General features: G+C 44.0%; 1 protein-coding gene across 38 annotated transcripts in view; it reads left to right on the top strand.

Annotated features, from left to right (window-relative positions):
* LOC118396320 (la-related protein 1-like) overlaps positions 1 to 24,108 on the top strand; it is a 148,093-nt gene that overhangs the window by 112,849 nt on the left and 11,136 nt on the right. For 37 of the 38 annotated variants that reach the window (XM_052465281.1, XM_052465279.1, XM_052465280.1 and 34 more), the window contains 5 exons: positions 1,866 to 2,028; positions 2,528 to 2,672; positions 11,071 to 11,248; positions 19,339 to 19,535; positions 23,137 to 23,535. In XM_052465281.1, coding sequence (XP_052321241.1) covers positions 1,866 to 2,028; positions 2,528 to 2,672; positions 11,071 to 11,248; positions 19,339 to 19,535; positions 23,137 to 23,535 — 1,082 coding nt within the window. The remainder of the gene's footprint in view (positions 1 to 1,865; positions 2,029 to 2,527; positions 2,673 to 11,070; positions 11,249 to 19,338; positions 19,536 to 23,136; positions 23,536 to 24,108) is intronic. The other variant, XM_052465282.1, reaches the window with a different exon arrangement.

Below are 24,108 nucleotides of genomic sequence, written 5' to 3'. Positions count from 1 at the left end.
CACATGTCTTAAAGCCCAGCTCTCCACTCTACCAGCTCTCTCTTTGTGTGGTTGCGCTCCATTGCTGGTTCCGATCAATGTGTGGTTGTGCTTGTGTGGAAATGGTGGAATTATCTGTCTGCTGGCTTTGCCTTGGTCTTGTGTGACCCTGATTCGGCCTCACTCAGGAAACACTATGAACAAAACAATTTAATAACAACCAGAGTGTGTTAGGATGTGTCAAGACCTGGGATACCTCAGGGCAGTGGGGTTAGACATGGTGTTCTGGATTAAGAGTTTAAAATAATTTCACTATTGGAGTAGTATCATAAATGTGTTGCATATTCAAAATCCATATGGGGTTTATTAGCATAAGTGTTTGACCCGAGCACTGCAGCGCGAGGGGAGGCGCTCTATTGCTGCAGCTGTGGAAGGGCTGGTGTGAGATGGGAGGGAGAGAAGGTGGGGCTCTATTGCTGCAACTGTGGAGGGGCTGGTGTGAGATGGGAGGGAGAGAGGGTGGAGCTCTATTGCTGCAGCTGTGGAGGGGCCGGTGTGAGAGGGTGGAGCTCTATTGCTGCAGCTGTGGAGGGGCCGGTGTGAGATGGGAGTGAGAGAGGCTGGAGCTCTATTGCTGCAGCTGTGGAGGGGCCGGTGTGAGATGGGAGTGAGAGAGGGTGGAGCTCTATTGCTGCAGCTGTGGAGGGGCTGGCGTGAGATGGGAGAGAGAGCGGGTGGAGCTCTATTGCTGCAGCTGTGGAGGGGCTGGCGTGAGATGGGAGAGAGAGCGGGTGGAGCTCTATTGCTGCAGCTGTGGAGGGGCCGGTGTGAGATGGGAGTGAGAGAGAGCGGGTGGAGCTCTATTGCTGCAGCTGTGGAGGGGCCGGTGTGAGATGGGAGTGAGAGAGGGTGGAGCTCTATTGCTGCAGCTGTGGAAGGGCCGGTGTGAGAGGGTGGAGCTCTATTGCTGCAGCTGTGGAAGGGCCGGTGTGAGATGGGAGGGAGAGAGGGTGGAGCTCTATTTCTGCAGCTGTGGAAGGGCTGGTGTGAGATGGGAGGGAGAGAGGGTGGAGCTCTATTGCTGCAGCTGTGGAAGGGCTGGTGTGAGATGGGAGGGAGAGAGAGAGGGTGAAGCTCTATTGCTGCAGCTGTCGAAGGGCCGGTGTGAGATGGGAGGGAGCAGACTGATGGAGAGATGAACTTATGTGAATGCATTGTTTATTGTTCATTTCACTTTTGTGTATGATCTACCTCACTTGCTTTGGCAATGTTAACATATGTTTCCCATGCCAATAAAACCCCTTGAATTTAATTGAGAGGGAGATGCAGTAGTACTCACACAAGTATTCAAATACTAACGTCCGTTTGGATATTCAAATATTCTACATCCCTAGCCTGGCTGGGCCTGTTGGTTTTGGCAACCAGCCGCTCCGCTCTCACCTCTGACTGGGCCATGGGAGTCTGCCTCTGACAGGAAAACACTGCCACCTTTCATTTGAGGAGAAAGGGGATGGAACAGGGGAAGAGGAGTAAAGGTGACACTCCCTCCCTCCACCCACCCCCTGTTGTGATGAAACCTGCCGTTCTTCTCCTTCTCACTTGGCCGAGATCCACCTGTTTTGAGTTTTCCGACTCTTCCCTCTCCTCAGGAACACAGTGTTACTTTCAGAAGTCAAAGGATTTTCCCCTGAGGGACACCACATTTTAAATCTTAGCTAGTTCCTATTTAGTAAATCATTGCGCACCTTCCTGGGATTCAACAGCTGTGCTGCAAATGTCTCCCTGCTGTTGGTGAACTCTTGTAGCTCTGTAGCCTTGTTGTTCACTTGTAGTAGGCTTGTGACAGTGGCCCTGTAATGGTTTACTACTGCCGTGTCTCCTACCAGGTCACCCTGACTACCATTATGGCTACAAGGCCTACAACGGGAAGGACGGTGCCTACGGACAGAAGTTTGGTGCTCCAGTGACCTATTACTACGACAACATGAGCAGCAGTGACCTGTACACAGTGGACCAGGGCCTGCTCAAGGACTATGTTAAAAGGCAGATGTGAGTACTTTACCTACCTACCGTTGGTTACGTTGCTTTAAATGTACTACCATTGGTAACTATGCGTCATAAGTTCTGCCATTGGTTACTATTCTTTATAGGTCAATGTTTCAAGAGGAAGCAGATGCCACTGTTGTTCAGCCTTGGAATAGTGTAATATAATATATATGCCCTTTAGCAGACACTTTTATCCAAACTGACTTAAACATGCATGCATACTTTTTCATATGGGTGGCCCCAGAATATAACATGGAATCTGAATCAAATTCCATCTCCTATACATCTGATGACAATTGAAATGACGTTTATCTCCAACTCAAACGATGCTGAGAACGTGGGCAAATATTTAGTCTCAACTTTTCCCTCATTGTCATTCACTGACAAGGGCTTGGCTGACAGTGTTTCTTCTATTGAACATGCCTTCATAATAAAGGCATTTTAATTATAGGAAGAGTACCTTGATCCTCCTTGTTTTTGAACTTTCCGCGTCTCTCCGTAGTGAGTACTACTTCAGCCTTGGCAACCTGGAGCGGGATTTCTTCCTGCGCAAGAAGATGGACCAGGAGGGCTTCCTGTCACTTGGCCTGATTGCCAGCTTCCACAGGGTGCAGGCCCTCACCACTGATGTCAGCCTCATTATAGAGGTACATTATGTTCCTTATTTACATGTTTAGCCAGATGGCTTTAGTCTCATATCTAAATACGTTTCTATGCCTCATCAGCTGTATAATTTGTAGGTATTTCATGGCTTTTCATCGAGCTTTGACTTGTAAAAACGAGTTTCTGCAGACCGTATTAAATAGGACTGATCTCTCTTTAAACGTTGATGTTTAATATCTATCAATCTACAAAAGTATGTGGACACCCCTTAAGATGTGGTAATTTGGCTATATCAGCCACACCTGTTGCTGACAGTTGTATCCAATCGATCACACAGACATGCAATCTTGATAGACAGACCAACATTGGCAGTAGAATGACCTTACTGAAGCAGCTGCCCACAAGCCTAAGATCACAATGCGAAGTGTCAGCTGGAGTGGTGTACATTTTGCTGCCATTGGACTCCGGAGCAGTGGAAATTCGTTCTCTGGATTTGGGAATCACGCTTCACCTTCTGGCAATCCAACGGACTAATCTGGGTTTGGTGGATGCCAGGAAAATACTACCTGCCCCAATGCATAGTGACAACTGTACAGTTTGGTGGAGGAGGAATAATGGTCTGGGGCTGTTTTTCATGGTTCGGGCGAGGCCCCTTAGTTCTAGTGAAGAGATCTTAATGCTACAGCATATAATGACATTCTAGACGATTCTGAGCCTCCAACTTTCTGGCAACCGCTTGGGGAAGGTCCTTTCCAGTTTCAGCATGACACTACCCCCGTACGCAAATTGAGGTCCATACAGAAATGTTTTTTCGAGATAGGTGTGGAAGAATTGACTGGCCTGCACAGAGCCCCGATCTCAACCCTATCGAACACCTTTGGGATGAATTGGAACGCTGACTACGAGCCAGGCTTTTCCTTCACTCTGTGGTCCAACTCATCCCAAACCATCTCAATTGGGTTGAGGTTGGGTGATTGTGGAGGCCAGATCATCTGATGCAGCCCTCAATCACTCTCCTTCTTGGTCAAATTGTCTGTACACAGCCTGGAGGTGTGTTGGTTCATTGTCCTGTTGAAAAACAAATGATAGTCCTTATAAGCGCAAACCAGATGGGATGGCGTATCGTTGTAGAATGCTGTGGTAGCCATGCTGGTTAAGTGTGCCTTGAATTCTAAATAAATCACCGATGGTCACCAGCTGCAATTTCTGAGGCTGGTAACTCTAATGAACTTCCGCAGCAGAGGTAACTCTAGGTCTTCCTTTCCTGTGGCGGTCCTCATGAGAACCAGTTCCATCATAGCACTTGATGGTTTTTGTGACTGCACTTGAAGAAACTTTCAAAGTTTTTGAAATGTTCCGGATTGACTGGCCTTCATGTCTTAAAGTAATAATGGACTGTTTCTCTTTGCTTATTTGAGCTGTTCTTGCCATAATATGGACTTAGACCTATTTGGAAGAATACCATCTCCTGTATACCACCCCTACCTTGTCACAACACAACTGATTTGCTGAAACGCATTAAGAAGGAAAGACATTCCACAAAGTAACTTTTAACAAGGCACACCTGTTAATTGAAATGCTTTCCAGGTGATTACCTCATGAAGCTGGTTGAAAGAAGGCCAAGTGTGCAAAGCTGTCATCAAGGCAAAGGGTGGCGACTTTGAAAGATCTTGAATATAAAATAGATTTTGATTTAACACTTTTTTTGGTAACTACATGATTCTATGTGTTATTTCATAGTTTTGATGTAGAAAATAGTAAAAATGAAAAATACGAAAAACCTTTAATGAGTAGGTGTCAACTTTTGACTGGTACTGTATACATGTATAGTGCATTAGGAAAGTTTTCAGACCCCTTGACTTTTTTCACATTTTGTTATGTTACAGCCGTATTCTTAAATTGATTTAATTGTATTTTTTCCTCATCAATCTACACACAATACCCTATATTAACAAAGCAAAAAATATCACATTTACATAAGTAATCAGACCCTTTACTCAGCGCTTTGTTGAAGCACCTTTGGTAGCAATTACAGCCTTGAGTCTTCTTGGGTATGACGCTACAAACTTGGCACACCTGTATTTGGGGAGCTGTTTTCAGGTCTCTCCAGAGATGTTCGATTGGGTTCAAGTCCGGGCTCTGGCTGGTCCACTCAAGGACATTAAGAGACTTGTCCCGAAGCCACTCCTGCATTGTCTGTGTGCTTAGAATCGTTGTCCTTTTGGAAGGTGAACCTTTGCCCCAGTCTGAGGTCCTGCGCACTCTGGAGCAGGTCATCAAGGATCTCGCTCTACTTTGCTCCGTTCATCTTTCCCTTGGAGACAAGTCAGGATCCAGTCCCTGCCGCTGAAAAACATCCCCACAGCATGATGCTGCCACCACTATGCTTCACTGTAGGGATGGTGCTAGGTTTCCTCCAGATGTGACACTTGGCATTCAGGCCAACGAGTTCAATCTTGTGTTCATCAGACCAGAGAATCTTGTTTCTCATGGTCTAAGAGTCCTTTAGGTGCCTTTTGGCAACTCTTAGCGGGCTGTCATGTGCCTTTTACTGAGGAGTGACTTCTGTCTGGTCACTCCCAGAAAGGCATGATTGGTGGAGTGCTGCAGAGATGCTTGTCCTTCTGGAAAGTTCTCCACAGAGGAACTCTGGAGCTCTGTCAGTGACCATTGAGTTCTTGGTCACCTCCCAGACCAAGACCCTTCTCCCCCGATTGCTCAGTTTGGCCGGGCGGCCAGCTCTAGTAAGAGTCTTGTTGGTTCCAAACTTCCTACATTTAAGAATGATGGCGACTACTGTGTTCTTGGACTTTCAATACTGCAGACATTTTTTGGTGCCCTTCCCAGATCTGTGCCTCGACACAATCCTGTCTCTGAGCTCTACAAACAATTCCTTCAACCTCATGGCTTGGTTATTGCTCTTGGGTGCACTGTCAACTGTGGGACCTTATTTAGACAGGTGTGTGCTTATCCAAATCATGTGCAATCTATGGAATGTATCACAGGCTGACTCTAATCAATTTATATAAACATTTCAATGATGATCAATGAAAACCGGATGCACCTGAGCTCAATTTCTCTGAATACTTATGTAAATAAGATACTTAATTTTTTTGAGATTTGAAAAATTACTGAAACCTGTTTTCGCTTTGTCATTGTGGGGTATTGTGTCGAATGGCAATGCTCTTAACCGCAAGGCTACCTGCCACATACACTTTAAACCCCATATGCTCCTTTGACACCCCTTTTTGAAGGTCACTGAGATTTCTTTTTTGGCCATGGTAGCCAAAATAATGGGCAACTGGGCATTTTTATACTTGACCATAAACTGAGAAATAGAGAGGGATTCTACTGCCCTTAATGCATCACCATCAAGCAGCTTAGGGAAGAGATCCTCCGGCTGTCAGCTCAGCTGCGAGAAAAGGATAACCTGCTTTCTAAGTACACCGACCTTGCTGTAACCCAAGCAAACCCAATCTCAGTTTTAAATGCCTCCCAAAGAAAAGCTGTTGATTAGTCGGGCGGCGTTGATTTGTCCCAATTCAATGAACAGATGCTAAGCTCAACTCCATGGGAGACTGGACACTCGCAAGGCCCTTCATCTATCCGAGAAGATCTGATCCAGCTATCAAACAGCTTCGCCCCACTTGAGATGGACCTAACAGCCCCGGGAGTCAGCACAGATCCTGGGAATATACCACAAATCCGCGCCTAGTGTCACCCACCCACATGGCCACCCCATACAGTTCAGCAGGTCGCTGACTCAAGACAGAACAGTCTCGTGCCATCCTCCACCTTTCTGGGGTTTCTGATGCCATCTGCTGGTGCGAAGAGTCAAGTTAGCCTGATTTGAAGCCTCCATCCGCCCTACCTGAGGCAGTCCCATCCCCCTCTTCCTTCCTTCCCCATTGGTTTCCATCACGGGCACCATCACTGTGGGCAGCTCGATGGCGAGATTTTGCGAAACGACCAAGGTCCACTGTCACCCAGGAGCCCGTATCATGACGTCAACTCCCTCCTGCCCATGGTTCTGGACAACTACTCCAATATTGACACCATCGTCACTAAAATATGTTGTAATGACCTCCGCTTTAGGCGATCTGATGAACTTAGGGAGGACTACAAAGAAAAATGTAACACCCTCGCGAGCACAGGGAGGTGAATAATTATCTCTGTCCCCCTCCCGTGCTATCGAAGGTGTTTGGGAAGTTTTCAGACGACTCGTTGCCCTAAACAAGAATCCGATGAAACTTTGCAGCGACAGGAATGTCTCCTTCTGTGATAACTTTCATTTGCTGTGGGTGCAACCAGCACTTTTTAAGAGATAGGATTCACTCTAACCACAGGGGTTCCAGAATTATTTCCAGCAACATTATGAACTGTTTTAGAGACTGATGGACAGGGTCTGGTAGTTCTCCAGTCCTCACTATAAGCAACACATGACTTGTGAGTAACTGAATTGATGTTCCTTCCGCTAACTGTGTCTTCTAGTGAGTTTATACAAAATGTCTTCTACCATTCTGATAGATTGGAGTCTGTCAGAAAACCTGATTTTCAACGTTAATAGTTTGGTTATTCCTTTCGTTACCTCCAGGCCGACGCCCCAGGGGCAGAGTGGCCCACACTCATTGAATTTGGCGCTTTTAAATGTTAGGTTTTTAGTGATTGCTCTTTCTCGTGATTGAAAACTAATTTTTTTGGCATGTTTCTCACTGACACATGCCTGTCTTCAGATTATAGTGCCGCTCTTATTGAAGCCTCCCCCTGGACTACAGCTTTTGATACTATATCAGAAAAGGGAAAAAAGGTGGGGTGACAACCTCTATTTTTACTAATGCTAATAGCTGTAAGGACATTTTGTTTGGCAACATTGGGCATCTGTTATGCTATACTGTTTAAATGTCATCCACCAGTGCTGGCCATAACCCTGTAGAGGCCACCAAAGCACCGCCCCACGTTCTTTACTGATTTATCTGAACTATTATCTATTGTCCTTGAGATATATTAATGTTGACAGACTGAGGCCAATGCGTTTTATCCAACGTGTTAGTGGGGCCACCAATAACCTCGGCCATACTCTGGACCTGGTTATTACCAAGGGGCTTTCTACTGGGCCCACCCATAACCTCGGCCATACTCTGGACCTGGTTATTACCAAGGGGCTTTCTACTGGGCCCACCCATAACAACAGCCATACTCTGGACCTGGTTATTACCAAGGGGCTTTCTACTGGGCCCACCCATAACCACAGCCATACTCTGGACCTGGTTATTACCAAGGGGCTTTCTACTGGGCCCATCCATAACCACAGCCATACTCTGGACCTGGTTATTACCAAGGGGCTTTCTACTGGGCCCATCCATAACCACAGCCATACTCTGGACCTGGTTATTACCAAGGGGCTTTCTACTGGGCCCACCCATAACCACAGCCATACTCTGGACCTGGTTATTACCAAGGGGCTTTCTACTGGGCCCATCCATAACCACAGCCATACTCTGGACCTGGTTATTACCAAAGGAGCTTTCTATTGACATATCCCCTTGTTGGTGTTGCTTTATCTAAATGTGATGTCTTTGCGGCAGATAACAATCATTAGGCTGGTTATCAGTCAAGCAAAACCTGATGAGCATTTTGTGCCCTAGCCTACAATGGAAAGGCATATAGATTTATATTTTCCCTGGATGAAAGACATTCTCAGGATATCACAAATGTAGGCCTTCCACCTGCCTTCTTGATCCCATGCTCACCACCATGCTCAAATATTTTTTAAAGGCACATCTGAAGAAGTGCAAGCTATTGTTAATCACTATCTGTTCACGGGCACTTTCCCCACTGCACTAAAAACTGCTATGGTAAAACCCCTTCTGAACCCCTTCAACTCTTAGCAACACTGAGACAGTCTTAGTTAAACTGATAAATGATCTTGGAGACAATACAGATGCCGATCAGGTCTCTGTCCTTGTACTCTTCGATTTAAGTGCAATATTCAACACTGGTGACCATTATGTCCTTCTGGATAGATTAGGGAGGTGGGTTGGCCTCTCCATTCCGGTTCTAAATTGGTTTATGACCTATTTAACCATTTGTGGACATAACTCAGAGAAAATAGATTTCACGTGGCGTTCCAGAAGGTTCGATTTTGTGTGTTACTGTTCAGTTTCTGTTACGCCTGGGCAATAAAGATACAACACCAGGTTAAAAAAAACAACCTAGGTTTAATTTTAGATTCTGAACTCAGTTTAGAATCACACAATAGGAATGTGACCAACAGCTTAATACCACCTGAGGAACATTGCCAGGGTGCGGACCGTTTCTCTCTGTCTGATACAGAGAGACTCATCCAAGTTTGACTACTGTAATGATCTCCTGTCTGGTCTACACAAGAAAGTCATTGGTCAACCGCAAAACAGAATGCTGCAGCACAGGTACTGACCAAGACCAGACAGAGCACACATTACACCGGTTTTAAAGTCTGTCTGCGCTGGCTGCCTGTGAGTTTTAGAATGAATTTAAATATTATTCTATTGGTTTTTAAATCAATCCATGATTGTGCACCCCAATACATTTTAGACATGGTTTTAAGTTATGTAACCAGTAGTTTCCTCAGGTCCTCTGGCACTGGCCTTCTAACTATCCCAAAGCCTAGGCCCAAGAGGCATGGAGAGGCAGCCTTTAGTTATGCCCCCAGCCTCAGCCTGCCAGTGAACCTGAGGGGGGCCGAAACAGTGGACATAATTTAGAGATCTTAAAACACATCTTTTTAGCTTTGCTTTTCCTTTGGGTGCTTTTAGTCTGATTTTATTGTGACTCTTAAAACATATATATATATATCCTCTGTAGAAAATATTTCAGTTTACATGTTTTTCTTTTTCTTCTGTGAAGCATATTGTTGCATCCATGTCTGAAATGTGCGCTATATAGGGCCTTTGGAAAGTATTCTGACCCCTTGACTTTACCACATTTTGTTACAAAACAGCCTTATTTTAACATGGATTTAATAAACATTTTCCACAGCAATCTACACACAATATCCCATAATGACAAAGTGAGAAGTTTTTTTTTCTTTCTTATTTTTGTTTCTTCAAATGTATTAATTATAACCAGAAATACCTTATTTACATAAGTATTCAGACCCTTTTGCTGTGAGACTCGAAATTGAACTCCGGTGCATCCTGTTTCCATTGATCATCCTTGATGTTTATACTTGATTGGAGTCCACCTGTGGTGAATTCAATTGATTGGACATGATTTGGAAAGGCACACACCTGTCTATATAAGGTCCCACAGTTGACAGTGCATGTCAGAGCAAAAACCAAGCCATGAGGTCAAAGGAATTGTCCGTAGAGCTCCTAGACAGGATTGTGTCGAGGCACAGATTTGGGGAAGGGTACCAAAAAATATCTGCAGCATTGAAGGTCCCAAAGAACACAGTGGCCTCCATTGTTTTGAAGGCTGTTCCTAGAGCTGGCCGCCCGGCCAAACTGAGCAATCGGGGGAGAGTGGCCTTGGTTAGGGAGGTGGCCAAGAACCTGATGGTCACTATGACAGAGCTCTAGAGTTTAGGCCTTTCTGGTAGATTGGCCAGACAGAAGCCACTCAGTAAAAGGCACAAGACAGCCTGCTTGGAGTTTGCCAAAAGGCACCTAAAGGATTCTAAGACCATGAGAAACAAGAATCTTTGGTCTGATGAAACCAAGATTGAACTCTTTGGCCTGAATGCCAAGCGTCACGTCTGGAGGAAACCTGGCATCAGCCCTACGGTGAAGCATGGTGGTGGCAGCATCTTGCTGTGGGGATGTTGTTCAGTGGCAGAGACTGTGAGACTGGTCACGATTGATGGAAAGATGAACGGAGGAAAGTGCAGAGATCCTTGATGAAAACCTGCTTCAGAGCGCTCAGGACCTCAGATTGGGGCGACGGTTCACCTTCCAACAGGACAACGACCCTAAGCACACAGCCAAGACAACACAGGAGTGGATTCGGGACAAGTCTCTGAATGTCCTTGAGTGGCCCAGCCAGAGCCCGGACTTGAACCCGATCGAACATCTCTGGAGAGACAGAGTACTGAGTAAAGGGTCTGAATACTTATGTAAGTGTGATATTTCAGTTTTATGTGTAATACATTAGAACAAATTTATTCAAAGTATTTTTGCCTCGTCATTATGGCGTATTGTGTGTTTGATCAATTTTATAAGGCTGCAACGTAACAAAGTGGAAGAAGTCAAAGGGTCTGAATACTTTCCAAAGGCACTTTGATTTGATAATGAGATGTTAATTGCTTAATGAACTCTGGAACAACACCTGTGTGGAACCACCTGCTTTCAATATATGTTATATACCTCATTTACTCAAGTGTTTTCTTTATTTTGACAGTTGCATGTAGATGCATACTATATCATTGTTTAATACCCTAAACACATTTTTCAAATCTACCCGTAGTCTTTGAAGGACAGCAAAGAGGTGGAAATCATCGACATGAAGATCCGTCGGAAGGTGGAGCCGGAGAAGTGGCCACTTCCTGGCCAGTCCATGGGACCGGACCACAACCAGGTGGACCTGACCCAGCTCATCCACTGCCCCGAGTTCGTGCCCCGGCAGATGCCCACTAAGCAGACAGGTATAGTAGCTATACCCCCTAGCCAGCCACACACTATACAAATGATAGACTGAATGTACTCAGATCTTCAGCCAAAACCTAAAATTGAATAAAGTAAAACCGTGTGAGCAAATAACACAATGTTGATACTTATTTCATTTATTTACAGTGCCTTCAGAAAGTATTAATACCCCTTGACTTATTCCACATTCTTCTTGTTACAGCCTGAATTCTAAAAGGATTAAATACATTTTCTTTCACACCCATCTACACACAATACACCATAATGACAAAGTGAACATGTTTTTAGACATTTTACAAGTTTTATTGAAAATTATATACAGAAATGGCTCATCCACACCCCTGAGTCAATACATGTTAGACTCACTTTTTGGTAGCGATTTACAGCTGTGAGTCTTTCTGTTAGTGGAATTTCTACATTCCAATATGTTTTATAGCCAAAATCAGATTCACTCTCTCTAGTTCATTAATGAGGTGTAAGTTCATTAATTATGCATGAAGTAGATCGAGACCAGTCTTAAAAGCCAGGTAAACAGCGTTTAATTCAAGAGCGTACTAAACACATACACATATTTCCACAGTTTATAAACTGTAAATGACGTCAGAGTTTTCTAAACGTTCTATCTATTTCACAAGTAGAGGGGCCCTCTAGCTCTCGAGCCTTCGTTATCAGCACGAAGTCAAGGTCAGTCAGTATAAATGAACATTCTAGACAGTCTGGAGATCGGCCGTTCCTGCCACCTGGAGATTGTACAAATGTATGAACTAAGGAACAGACCTTCATTGTTACTAAACTCCTGACTACATTATATACAATTGGGAATGGGAGCAAGAGAAAATTCACATGTACAGTACATTATAAAATTTGGACTAGTCAGTTCTGATTGGAATGTATACATAATTAGTCATTTCAACTTAAATTTCCTCTAACACTTTCTGGGTAAGTCTCCCTAAGAGCTTTGCAAACCTGGATTGATACAATATTTGCACATTTTTATTAATCTTCCAGCTTTGTCAAGTTGATCGTTGGTAGTTGATTTAAGTCAAAACTGTAACTCTATTAGCAACTTAAATGTATATTTAGTGTTTTAGGTTATTTTCCTGCTGAAAGGTGAAATTTGTTTGTCTGTTGGAAAGCAGGCTGAACCAGGGTTTCCTCTAGGATTTTGCCTGTGCGTTGCTTTATTGCTTTTCTTTTTTCCCCCAAAACACCCCCTAGTCCTTGCCGATGACAAGCATACCCCCAACATGATGCAGCTGCAACCATGCTTGGAAATATGAAGAGTGGTACTCAGTGATGGGTTGGATTTGCCCCAAACATAACACTAAGGGATGTTCAGGGCATAAAGTACATTTCTTTCCCACATTTTTTGCGGTTTACCTTAAGTGCCTTATTGCAAACAGTTATTTTTTTACAAAACAAGCACGTTTTGTAAGAAATAAAATGAGGTACAGGCGTCCTTCTTTTCACTCTGTCATTTAGGTTGGTGTTGTGGAGTAACTACAATGTTGCCGATCCATCCTTAGTTTTCTCCTATCACAGCCATTAAACTCTGTTTTAAAGTCATTGACCTCAGGGTGAAATCCCTGAGGCGCTTTCCTTCCATTCCGGCAACTGAATGTGGGGAAAGAAAGTGAATACTTTCTGAAGGCACTTTAACAAACTTGTGCAACACCCAATGCCCCCCTTAGCTGTAATGACTGCAACCAAATGCTTCCTGTAACTGATGATCAGTCTTTTAACATCCCACTATTCCATGCAGAACTGCTCTAACTCGGCAACATTTGTGGGTTTTCGAGCATGAACTGCTCAATTTAGATCCTGCCACATCTCAATCGCATCCAGACTTTGACTAAGCCATTCCAGAACTTTACATTTGTTTGTTTTCAGCCATTCTCATGTAGACTTGTTTGTGTGTTCTGGGTCTTGCTGCATGACCCAGCTGTGCTTCAACTCACGTACGAATTGCCTGATTCTCCATTTAAAACTATCTAATACAGAACAGAATTCATGGTTCCTTCAATGACGGCAAGTCATCCAGGTCCTGAGGCAGCAAAGCATCCCCAATCCATCACATTACTACTACCACCACCATGCTTGACCGTTGTTATGATGTTGTTACTGTGGGATGCAGTATTTGGTTTTCACCAGACATAATGGGACCCATGTCGTCCAAAACGTTGACTTAAATTTTCGCCAAAAAGCACCTGGATGATCATCAAGACTCCTGGAAGAATTTGTCAAAATGTGACCTTTCGGACGATCAGGAGGCTGGAAAGATTAGGCATGGGCTCTCTCAGATCCTCAAAGTTCTTCAACTACACCATTGATAGTGTCTTGACTGGCTGCATCTCTACCTATTACAGCAACTGCAAGGCACCCGTCCCAAGGCGCTACAGAGGGTGGTGAGTATGGCCCAGTACATCACTGGGGCCGAGCACCCTGCCATCCAGGACATCTATACCAGGGGGAGTCTGAAGAAGGCCCAAAATATTGTCAGATTCCAGCCACCCAAGCCATGGACTGTTCTCAATGCTACAGCACGGCAAGCAGTACCAGTCTGGAACCAACAGGACCCTGAAACAGCTTCTACCCCCAAGCCATAAGACTGCTAAACAAGGCTGCTAAATAGCTAATCAAATTGCTACCTGGAATACCTGCATTTACCCTTTATTTTTTATTTTTTAACTAACAGTCTTGCGCTGACTCTATCCACACCCTTTAGACTTACCCGCACACATACAGTGGGGCAAAACAAGTATTTAGTCAGCCACCAATTGTGCAAGTTCCCCCACTTAAAAAGATGAGAGGTCTGTAATTTTCATCATAGGTACACTTCAACTATGACAGACAAAATGGAGAGAAATCCAGAAAATCACATTGTAGGATTTTTACTTAATTTATTTGCAAATTATGGTGGAAAATAAGTATTTGGTCACCTACAAACAAGAGATTTCTGGCTCTCACAGACCTGTAACTTCTTTAAGAGGCTCCTCTGTCTTCCACTCATTACCTTTTTAATGGCACCTGTTTGAACTTGTTATCAGTATAAGCTTGGATTGAAGAAATCAACTGTGGGAGCAATTATTAGGAAATGGAAGACATACAAGACCACGGATAATCTCCCTCGATCTGGGGCTCCATGCGGGGGGGACCTAGTGAATGACCTGCAGAGAGCTGGGACCAAAGTAACAAAGCCTACCATCAGTAACACTACGCTGCCAGGGACTCAAATCCCGTGTCCCCTTGCTTAAGCCAGTACATGTCCAGGCCCGTCTGAAGTTTGCCAGGAGCATTTGGATAATCCAGAAGAAGATTGGGAGAATGTCATATGGTCAAATGAAACCAAAATATAACTTTTTGGTAAAAACTCAACTCGTCGTGTTTGGAGGACAAAGAATGCTGAGTTGCATCCAAAGAACACCATACCTACTGTGAAGCATGGGGGTGGAAACATCATGCTTTGGGGCTGTTTTTCTGCAAAGGGACCAGGACGACTGATCCGTATAAAGGAAAGAATGAATGGGGCCATGTATTGTGAGATTTTGAGTGAAAACCTCTTATCAGCAAGGGCATTGAAGATGAAATATGGCTGGGTCTTTCAGCATGACAATGATCCCAAACACACCGCCCAGGCAACGAAGGAGTGGCTTCGTAAGAAGCATTTAAAGGTCCTGGAGTGGCCTAGCCAGTCTCCAGATCTCAAACCCATAGAAAATCTTTGTAGGGAGTTGAAAGTCCGTGTTGCCCAGCAACAGCCCCAAAACATCACTGCTCTAGAGGAGATCTGCATGGAGGAATGGGCCAAAATACCAGCAAGTGTGTGAAAACGTTTGACCTCTGTCATTGCCAACAAAGGGTATATAAGTATTGAGAAACTTTTGCTATTGACCAAATACTTATTTTCCACCATAATTTGCAAATAAATTCATAAAAAATCCTACAGTGTGATTTTCTGTTTTTTTTTTTTTTTTCATTTTGTCTGTCATAGTTGAAGTGTACCTATGATGAAAATTACAGGCCCCTCATCTTTTTAAGTGGGAGAACTTGCACAATTGGTGGCTGACTAAATACTTTTTTGCCCCACTGTATACTTAACCTGACACCCCAACACACACACACATGTACAAAAGTATGTGGACACCCCTTCAAATTAGTTGATTCATCATTTCAGGCACACACATTGCTGACAGGTGTACAAAATCGAGTACACAGCCATGCAATCTCCATAGACAAATGCTGGTGGTGGAATGGCCTCACTGAAGAGCTCCGTGACTTTCAATGTGGCACCATCATAGGATGCTACCGTTCCATCAAGTCAGTTCGTAAAATGTCTGCCCTGCTAGAGCTGCCCTGGTCAACTGTAAGTGCTGTTATTGTGAAGTGGAAAAGTCTAGGAGCAACAACCGCTCAGCAGCGAAGTGGTAGGCCACACAAGCTCACAGAACGGGACCGTTGAGTGCTGTAGCGCGTAAAAATTTCTGTCCTCTGTTGCAACACTCACTACAGAGTTTAAAACTGCCTCTGGAAGCAACGTCAGCACAATACCTGTTCGTCAGAAGCTTCATGGAATGGGTTTCCATGGCCGAGCAGCTGCACACAAGCCTAAGATCACCATGTGCAATGCCAAGTGTCGGCTGCAGTGGCATAAAGCTTGCCGCCATTGGACTCTGGAGCAGTGGAAATGCGTTCTCTGGAGTGGATGCCAGGAGAACGCTACCTGCCTGAATGCATAGTGCCAACTGTAAAGTTTGGTGGAGGAGAAAGAATGGTCTGGGGATGTTTCATGGTTCGGTCTAGGCCCCATAATTACAATAAAGGGAAATCTTTGGAAAGTATTCTGACCCCTTGACTTTTTCCACATTTTGTTACATTACAGCCTTATCCAAAAATGTTATATTTTTCTCATCAATCTACACACAGTACCCCATAATGACAAAGCAAAAAACACTATTTTGTGCAAATGTATTCAACATAAAAAGTGGGTACCTTATTTACGTAAGTATTCAGACCCTTTGCTATGAGACTCACAATTGAGCTCAGGTGCATCCTGTTTCCATTGATCATCCTTGATGTTTCTACAACTCATTCAAGGATTATTATTATTTTTTTGTATTTTCTACATTGTAGAATAATAGTGAAGACAAACTATATAAATTGCACATATGGAATCATGTAGTAAAAAATAAAAGTGTTAAACAAATCTTGAACATGATGGTTACTCGTGACAGAGCTCCAGAGTTCCTCTTTGGAGATGGGAGAAGCTTCCAGAAGGACAACCATCTCTGCAGCACTCCACCAATTGGGCCTCTATGGTGGAGTGGCCAGACGGAAGCCTCTCCTCAGTACAAGGCACATGACAGCCCGCTCCGAGTTTGCCAAAAGGCACCTAAAGGACTCTGACCATGAGAAACAAGATTCTCTGTTCTGATGAAACCAAGATTGAACTCTTTGGCCTGAATACCAAGTACCACGTCTGGTGAAAAACAGGCACCGCTCATCACCATCCTTACTGTGAAGCATGGTGGTGTCAGCATCATGCTATGGGGATGTTTTTCAGTGGCAGGGACTGAGACTAGGTGACATTGAGGGAAAGATGAACAGAGCAAAGTACAGAGAGATCCTTGATGAAAACCTGCTCCAAAGCGCTCATGACCTCAGATTGGAGCGACGGTTCACCTTCCAACAGGACAATGACCCAAAGCACACATTCAAGACAACTTAAGAGGGACTTCGTGACACGTCTCTGAATGTCTTTGAGTGGCCCAGCCAGAGCCCGGACTTGAACCCGATCAAACATCTCTGGATAGACCTGAACATAGCTGTGCAGCAACGCTCCCCATCCAACCTGACAGAGCTTGAGAGGACACCCCAAATACAGGTGTGCCAAGCTTGTAGCGTCGTACCGGCGGCAGCGTAGCCTAGTGGTTAGAGCGTTGGTTGCGAGTTCAAACCCCCGAGCTGACAAGGTACAAATCTGTCGTTCTGCCACTGAACAGGCAGTTAACCCACTGTTCCCAGGCCGTCATTGAAAATAAGAATATGTTCTTAACTGACTTGCCTGGTTAAATAAAGGTAAAATTAAAAAAGAAATAAAAATACCCAAGAAGACTTGAGGTTGTAATCACTGCCAAAGATGCTTCAACAAAGTACTGAGTAAAGGGTTTGAATACTAATGTAAATGTGATATTTATATATACATTTGTACAAATCTAAACCTGTTTTTGCTTTGTCATTATGGGGTATTGTGTGTACAGTCGTGGCCAAAAGTTTGAGAATGACACAAATATTAATTTCCACAAAGTTAGCTGCTTCAGTGTCTTTATAATGTTTTTGTCAAATGTTACTATGGACTACTGAAGTACAATTACAAGCATTTAATAAGTGTCAAAGACTTTTCTTGACAATTACATGAAGTTGATGCAACGAGTCCATATTTGCAGTGTTGACACTTCTTTTTTCAAGACCTCTGCAATTCGCCCTGGCAGGCTGTCAATTAACTTCTGGGCCACATCCTGACTGATGTCAGCCCATTCTTGCATAATATATGCTTGGAGTTTGTCAATTTGTGGGTTTTTGTTTGTCCACCCGCCTCTTGAGGATTGACCACAAGTTCTCAATGGGATTAAGGTCTAGGGAGTTTCCTGGCCATGGACCCAAAATATCGATTTTTTTTTTTTCTTTCCCCGAGCCACTTAGTTATTACTTTTGCCTTATGGCAAGGTGCTCCATCATGCTGGAAAAAGCATTGTTTGTCCACAAACTGTTCCTGGGTGGTTGGGAGAAGTTGCTCTCGTGGGATGTGTTGTTACCATTCTTTATTCATGGCTGTGTTCTTAGACAGTGGCTGTGTTCTTAGACAAAATTGCGAGTGAGCCCACACTGTGAGCCCATTTTAGAATAAGGCTCTAACGTAGCAAAAGTGAAGGTCTGAATACTTTCCGAATGCACTGTAGCTACCTCGACTACCTCGTTACTGTATATGTTGTTTTTACTCGTTACTGTTATTCAGTGTGTTTCTATACTCAAGTGTTGCTTTCAATTGCAGAAAAATCCCCGGTTAGGTTGCAGTCATTTGTAGTTAGTGGTGGCACAACAATTTGAGTGTAAGGGGGGAATTATTTTTTGACTGTAGGCATTGGGTGTTGCTTAACTTAGTTTATTAAATAAATGAAAGTATTCTCAATCAGAATAGGCTAGTGGGAGGAGCTATATCAGGACAGGCTCATTGTAATGGCTGGAATGACATCTATGGAATGGTACCAAATGCATTTAAACAGTGTGTGTGACGCTGTTCCATTGGTTACATTACATCCCTTAAAAATTTGTCCATCCTTCTATAGCTCCTCCCACCAGCCTCCACTGCTATCAACACGTGTTATTTGTTCACTCAGGTTCCTTTTATCTAATATTGGGTTTTGGTTGAAGATCTAACATTCAGTGTCCACAATATGCAAAAATGGAGAAAATCAAAAACCTCGTCAGCCGCACCCACTTAAAGAGACTATCGAACAGACGTGTGTGTATGTATATATCATTACATTTTATCATTACATTCACTATCAAAACAGACAGTGATACTTAGCCATATAAAGTAGCTCTTAAATCACATGGCTGTGCTCTACCACCTAGCCAGCCACAATCACTATCTACGCGCTTGTTTCTCGCTATCCACTTACATCACAACGCTCAGGTGAAGGCTAAATGCTTCTGTACGTTGGCTCAGTTGGAGCAGAACCCAGACACTTGTTCCCTAAGGACCGAGGTATACAGTGTAAAACCATTGGATAAAAGGGCTTATTTCTTACTGCTTCTCTGTGAGTACACTGATTCAGTCAAGTGCTTTCCTACTTTGTGTCTAATAGACAATTATTAGAAAACGCATATTATTTAATCAGGTAGGTAGTTCAAGGGGTATGAGTGGTAGCTATGACTGCATCCCAAGCACACACTATATACAGAATAGGGTGCCATTTGAGACACAACTATTGAAAGGTAGCTGATATATTAGAGTGGGCTTACCCTCACTAGGCCACTCTGTAGGCTTGTCTAGTCTCGTGCTCACCTATAGAGTCAATCTAATCGACAGAGTCTGCTCCAGGGTCTCCCCGGTCCTCCACGCCCATCAGGGGCATGACCAGGGCCTCCATGCAGCCCAAGATGGAGCAGGACGTGTCCAACCTGAAGAGCATGCCCAAGGGACTGTCGGCCAGCCTGCCCGACCTGGACTCGGAGTCCTGGATCGAGGTGAAGAAGAGACCCAAGCCCTCCCCGGCCAGAACCAAGGTGAGTGGAGTTGGATCCAGCCACTCTATGTCCAGTTGAGTGGTCTGGCAATGAAAGAGGATACAACGGAATGGCTCTCTCACCTCAGACCATTATCCTACATCTGTAAAAACAAATATCTATAACAAAGATCATTGTCGGTTCTTTTTGTATGTATTTTTTCTGTTGGAATTAACGGGAATATATGGGAATTAATATTAATACCATTTTAAATATAGTTGTTTTTTGCATTGGATATATTTATCATATGGAAACAAACATTTTAATCCTTCCAAAATAAATAATACAATTTAGTTACAAATTGAAGTTTAATTAAATGAGTTGACTCTTCACATGGATGATTTTGCTGAACAACGAAAGGGAATATTAAATGATCCCCAATGATCCATCGTATCTCCCAAAAACTTATCAACATACATCAAGAAATTAAAGTTTTGGTTGTCGTCCTCTCAGGGTTCCATGTCTTCTCCCTGGAACTCCTCAATGTCCACCTCTTGAACATCGGGACTCTGAGGCCTCATGTTCACTGTCACTTTCCAACCTTGAGGATGGCTTGTTGTCAGGCTCAAAAAGCCTCAAATTTGCCCGTATGGCCACCAATTTTTCAACCCTTGTATTGGTCAGCCTGTTGCGTGCTTTGGTGTGTGTTCCCAATCAAGGACCAGTTGAGGCGGCTGATGTTGGTGGGATTTGGATGATGGAGGCAAAAGGAGAAAGAGCCTCAGATCCACAAAGTCCCTTCCACCAGGTGGCTGATGAGATACGTTGGCACGACTGCCATATTGTATCTCCATCCCAAAGCCTTTGCTTGGTAGTGTACTTCGCCAGACTGCCAAGAACCTTGCCCTCATCCAGGCCAAGGGGGTGAGACACGGTAGTGATGACACCATAGGCCTTGTTGAGCTCTGCACCAGACAGGATGCTCTTGCCAGCATACTTGGGGTACAATGTGTACGCTGCGGAGTGTATGGGCTTCAGGCAGAAGTATTCATGCTTTTTGATGCATTTCAGAACTGCAGTGTACTCTGCTTGGATCAACAGTGAAGTGGGAAGGACAGTATGGATTTCTTCTCTTACATCTGCAAGCAGAATTTGAACATCAGACAGGATGGCATTATCTCCCTCAATCCGTGCAATGGCTACTGCTATAGGTTTCAGAGGTTTCAGGCTGCTTACCACTCTCTCCCAAAATACATCATCCAGGAGGATCCTCTTGATGGGGCTGTCCATATCGGCAGACTGTGATATGGCCATTTCTTGGAGAGACTCCTTCCCCTCCAGGAGACTGTCAAACATGATGACAACACCACCCCAATGGGTGTTGCTGGGCAGCTTCAATGTGGTGCTCTTACTCTTCTCATTTTGCTGCTATAACTTGATGACCCTTCACAAACAACCATTTCCTTGGCTCTCTTGTAGAGTGTATCCATTGTTTTCAGTGCCATGATGTCCTTGAGGAGCAGATTCAATGCATGAGCAGCACAGCCAATGGGTGTGATGTGAGGGTAGGACTCCACTTTAGACCAAGCAGCCTTCTTTTTTGCAGCATTGTCTGTCACCTGTGCAAATACCTTCTGGGGTCAAGTCATTGACTGCCTTCAGCTCATCTGCAATGTAGAGACCGGTGTGTCTGTTGTCCCTTGTGTCTGTGCTCTTGTAGAATACTGGATGAGGGGTGGAGATGTAGTTAATTATTCCTTGCCCACGAACATTCAACCACCCATCAGAGATGATTGCAATACAGTCTGCTTTCTCTATGATTTGATTGACCTTCACTTGAACTCTGTAAAACTCTTCATCCAGCAAATGAGTAGATAAAGCACGTCTGGTTGGAGGGGTGTACGCTGGTCGAAGAACATTCCAAAATCTCTTCCAATACACATTGCCTGTGAGCATCAGAGGTGAACCAGTTGCATACACAGCTCGAGGAAGACATTCATCAGCATTTCTCTGACTACGTTCCTCCATTGAGTCTAAAAAAAAACTTGATTCCAGGAGGACCATGAGCTGTTGCTATCGATAAGGTGTCTGATTCATCATTTACACCTCAAATAGAAGTAGAGGGACTTGTCAGGGGTTGTTGTGAGCGCTGAGGGAACTTTATGCACTTGGCCAGATGATTCTGCATCTTTATTGCATTCCTCACATGATTTGGCACAGTATTTGCAAATGTACACAGCTTTTCCTTCTACATTAGCTGCAGTGAAATGTCTCCACACATCAGATAATGCCTGCGGTAATTTCCTGTAAAGATTATTTTAAAGTGAGTAAAAAATGAATACAATTCCATGTACAGATAAATAGTTAAGCAGATAGATTAAACAACTCCTTTGTAAGATAACAGTTTTAAAATGAAACATGTATTGGAACAGGTGAATTAAAACTCCTCATTTAGCAGGCTCAAGAAAGCTAAAACCCACATGGTAGTAAACTAACTCACAGAAATTGTTAACAAGTTAGAAATGATTTATACACACTTTGCTGTAGGCTACTATTTACTAGTTAACAAAAAATTGTCATATAAAATATATTCACCCCACACAGTATTGTAGTCAAAACTTACCAGAAAGCGAGTCCTTGGTTCAGGCAGTGTAGTAGTGTCAGCTCAATAGCATCTCATTAGTGTGTAAGATCTTGAGAATCAGCTGTACATGTGATGGAAGAATGCACCTTGCATGCAGAGGGTTGTAATTCCATTGAATCGGCGATAGTTGAACCAAAACAACTAAATGTAATGTTTTAAAACTGTGATATGTACGTTTTTTGATGACATTATCAAATTCACATGGAAAGGTGTGTTATAGATCTGTCATTCTCATTGAAAACGAGTCTATGAAGCGGTTTTATGTGCGCTATTTCTATGCTTCCCGTTAAGTTTTGTTTTTGTGTCTTTTACTTTCGGTTTGTACACCAGCTTCAAAAAGCTGAAAATACAATATTTTTGGTGATGGAAAATGTCTTTCACAGTAGTGTAGATGGTACTATGAGTCTCTACAATATAAAAATTGTAGTCTGAAATTTGGCTATCAATTATAATTTTTGCCACCAGAAAATGGCAGAGCAATTTCTGAATAGTGCAGCTTAAAGTCCACAGCAATGTACACCTCTTCAGGTGACTGCTTTTGAGGTCTGCGAAAAATCTAAGAAATTTTTATTTTTTGGTGTAGATACCCTTTAATTCAAGTGCTCACCAGCCAGGGATTTGTTTGATTAGGGTGTTTTTGTAGTGCACATGCGATTGCAGAGTTTGCTAAACAAATCGCCACTGGATTGATGCAAGTAATCATGATCTAATTCTGACAGGTAGTAGGCATAGACCAAAGCGCTTGTTCAAAGTAGTGCACTACATATGGAATAGGTTGCCATTTGGGTTATGTTCAATATGTTACTGTTCATCACTAGTCCATTGCTCCTGCCTGTGGTGTTATCTATTCATCTGTTCACCAGCACCCTCTTCATGGTGTCCCTGCCTGTATACAGTATGACTGTCTGCCTGCTCCATACCTCTACATTGCCTTTTCTCTACTTCCTTGTCTCCCTCTCCACCTTGGCACCCATCCATCCATCCACGCCTCCTCCCATGGACGTTGACTGATGGTAGACCCCTTCGTTGCAGCAGAAGGAAGACGCTCTCTCCCCGGTGCCCAAGGCAGACCTCAGCCTCGTCCCCTCCAACGCCTCAGCCAAGGATGAGCCCGAGGAGCTGGACTTCATGTTTGACGAGGAGATGGAGCAGATGGATGGCCGCAGGAACACATTTACCGACTGGTCCGATGAGGACTCTGACTGCGAGATCGCCGACAATGACGTCAACAAGATCCTCATTGTGACACAGACGCCGCCCTACCTGCGCAAGCACCCGGGGGGTGACCGCACGGGCCACCACACGTCACGCTCCAAGCTGACCAATGAGCTGGTGAAGGTGATCAACGACGGCCTGTACTACTACGAAGCAGATCTGTGGGATGACAACTACGAACCCGAGTACGCCACCATCAAGGTCAGTCCCTTTCACTTTAACTCTGTAGTCAGGTAGCAAGCACTCTTATCTAGAATAGGTGCATTCATTTGAGGACTGTGAGGATGGATATCAGAATTTTCAATAGGTAGTAACTATTTGGGGACAGCCTAAGTAATTCCAGATTCTCTAGTTAAATGAGGCATGTGCCTAGTTTCCACCAGGACCGGAAACCATTTAAACAAAATACACTCTTGTTGTGACAGTCACCATTTGGAGATAAAAAAAATACAAACAAATAGACAGCAATAATAAACCAATCGGTTATGAACAACCGCGTATCACTGATATAACTTAAGTGGGCTGTTTTTGTCCCTGCTCTCATTGTGGCAGGGCACTTTGTGCCGTTCACGTGCCCCCCCATCCAGTGGTGTGTTAATAAATAAACCCTACCTGGGCTGCCTATGCCTGGCTAAGGGCTCTGTGGAGTGGGTTTCGGGACAAATGGCTCTTCAGAGGTCTTCACAGGTAACTTGGTCAGAGATGGCTGGCGCTTGAATAGTAAGTCTTGTTTCCTAGGTTGCACCCAAAATGGCATCCTATTTACCGCACTAC

The sequence above is a fragment of the Oncorhynchus keta genome, chromosome 17 (genome assembly GCF_023373465.1).
Source record: "Oncorhynchus keta strain PuntledgeMale-10-30-2019 chromosome 17, Oket_V2, whole genome shotgun sequence".
Taxonomy (NCBI): Eukaryota; Metazoa; Chordata; class Actinopteri; order Salmoniformes; family Salmonidae; genus Oncorhynchus; species Oncorhynchus keta.
Note: the sequence above shows the minus strand (reverse complement) of the source record. Positions and strands in the feature narration are given on the sequence as shown.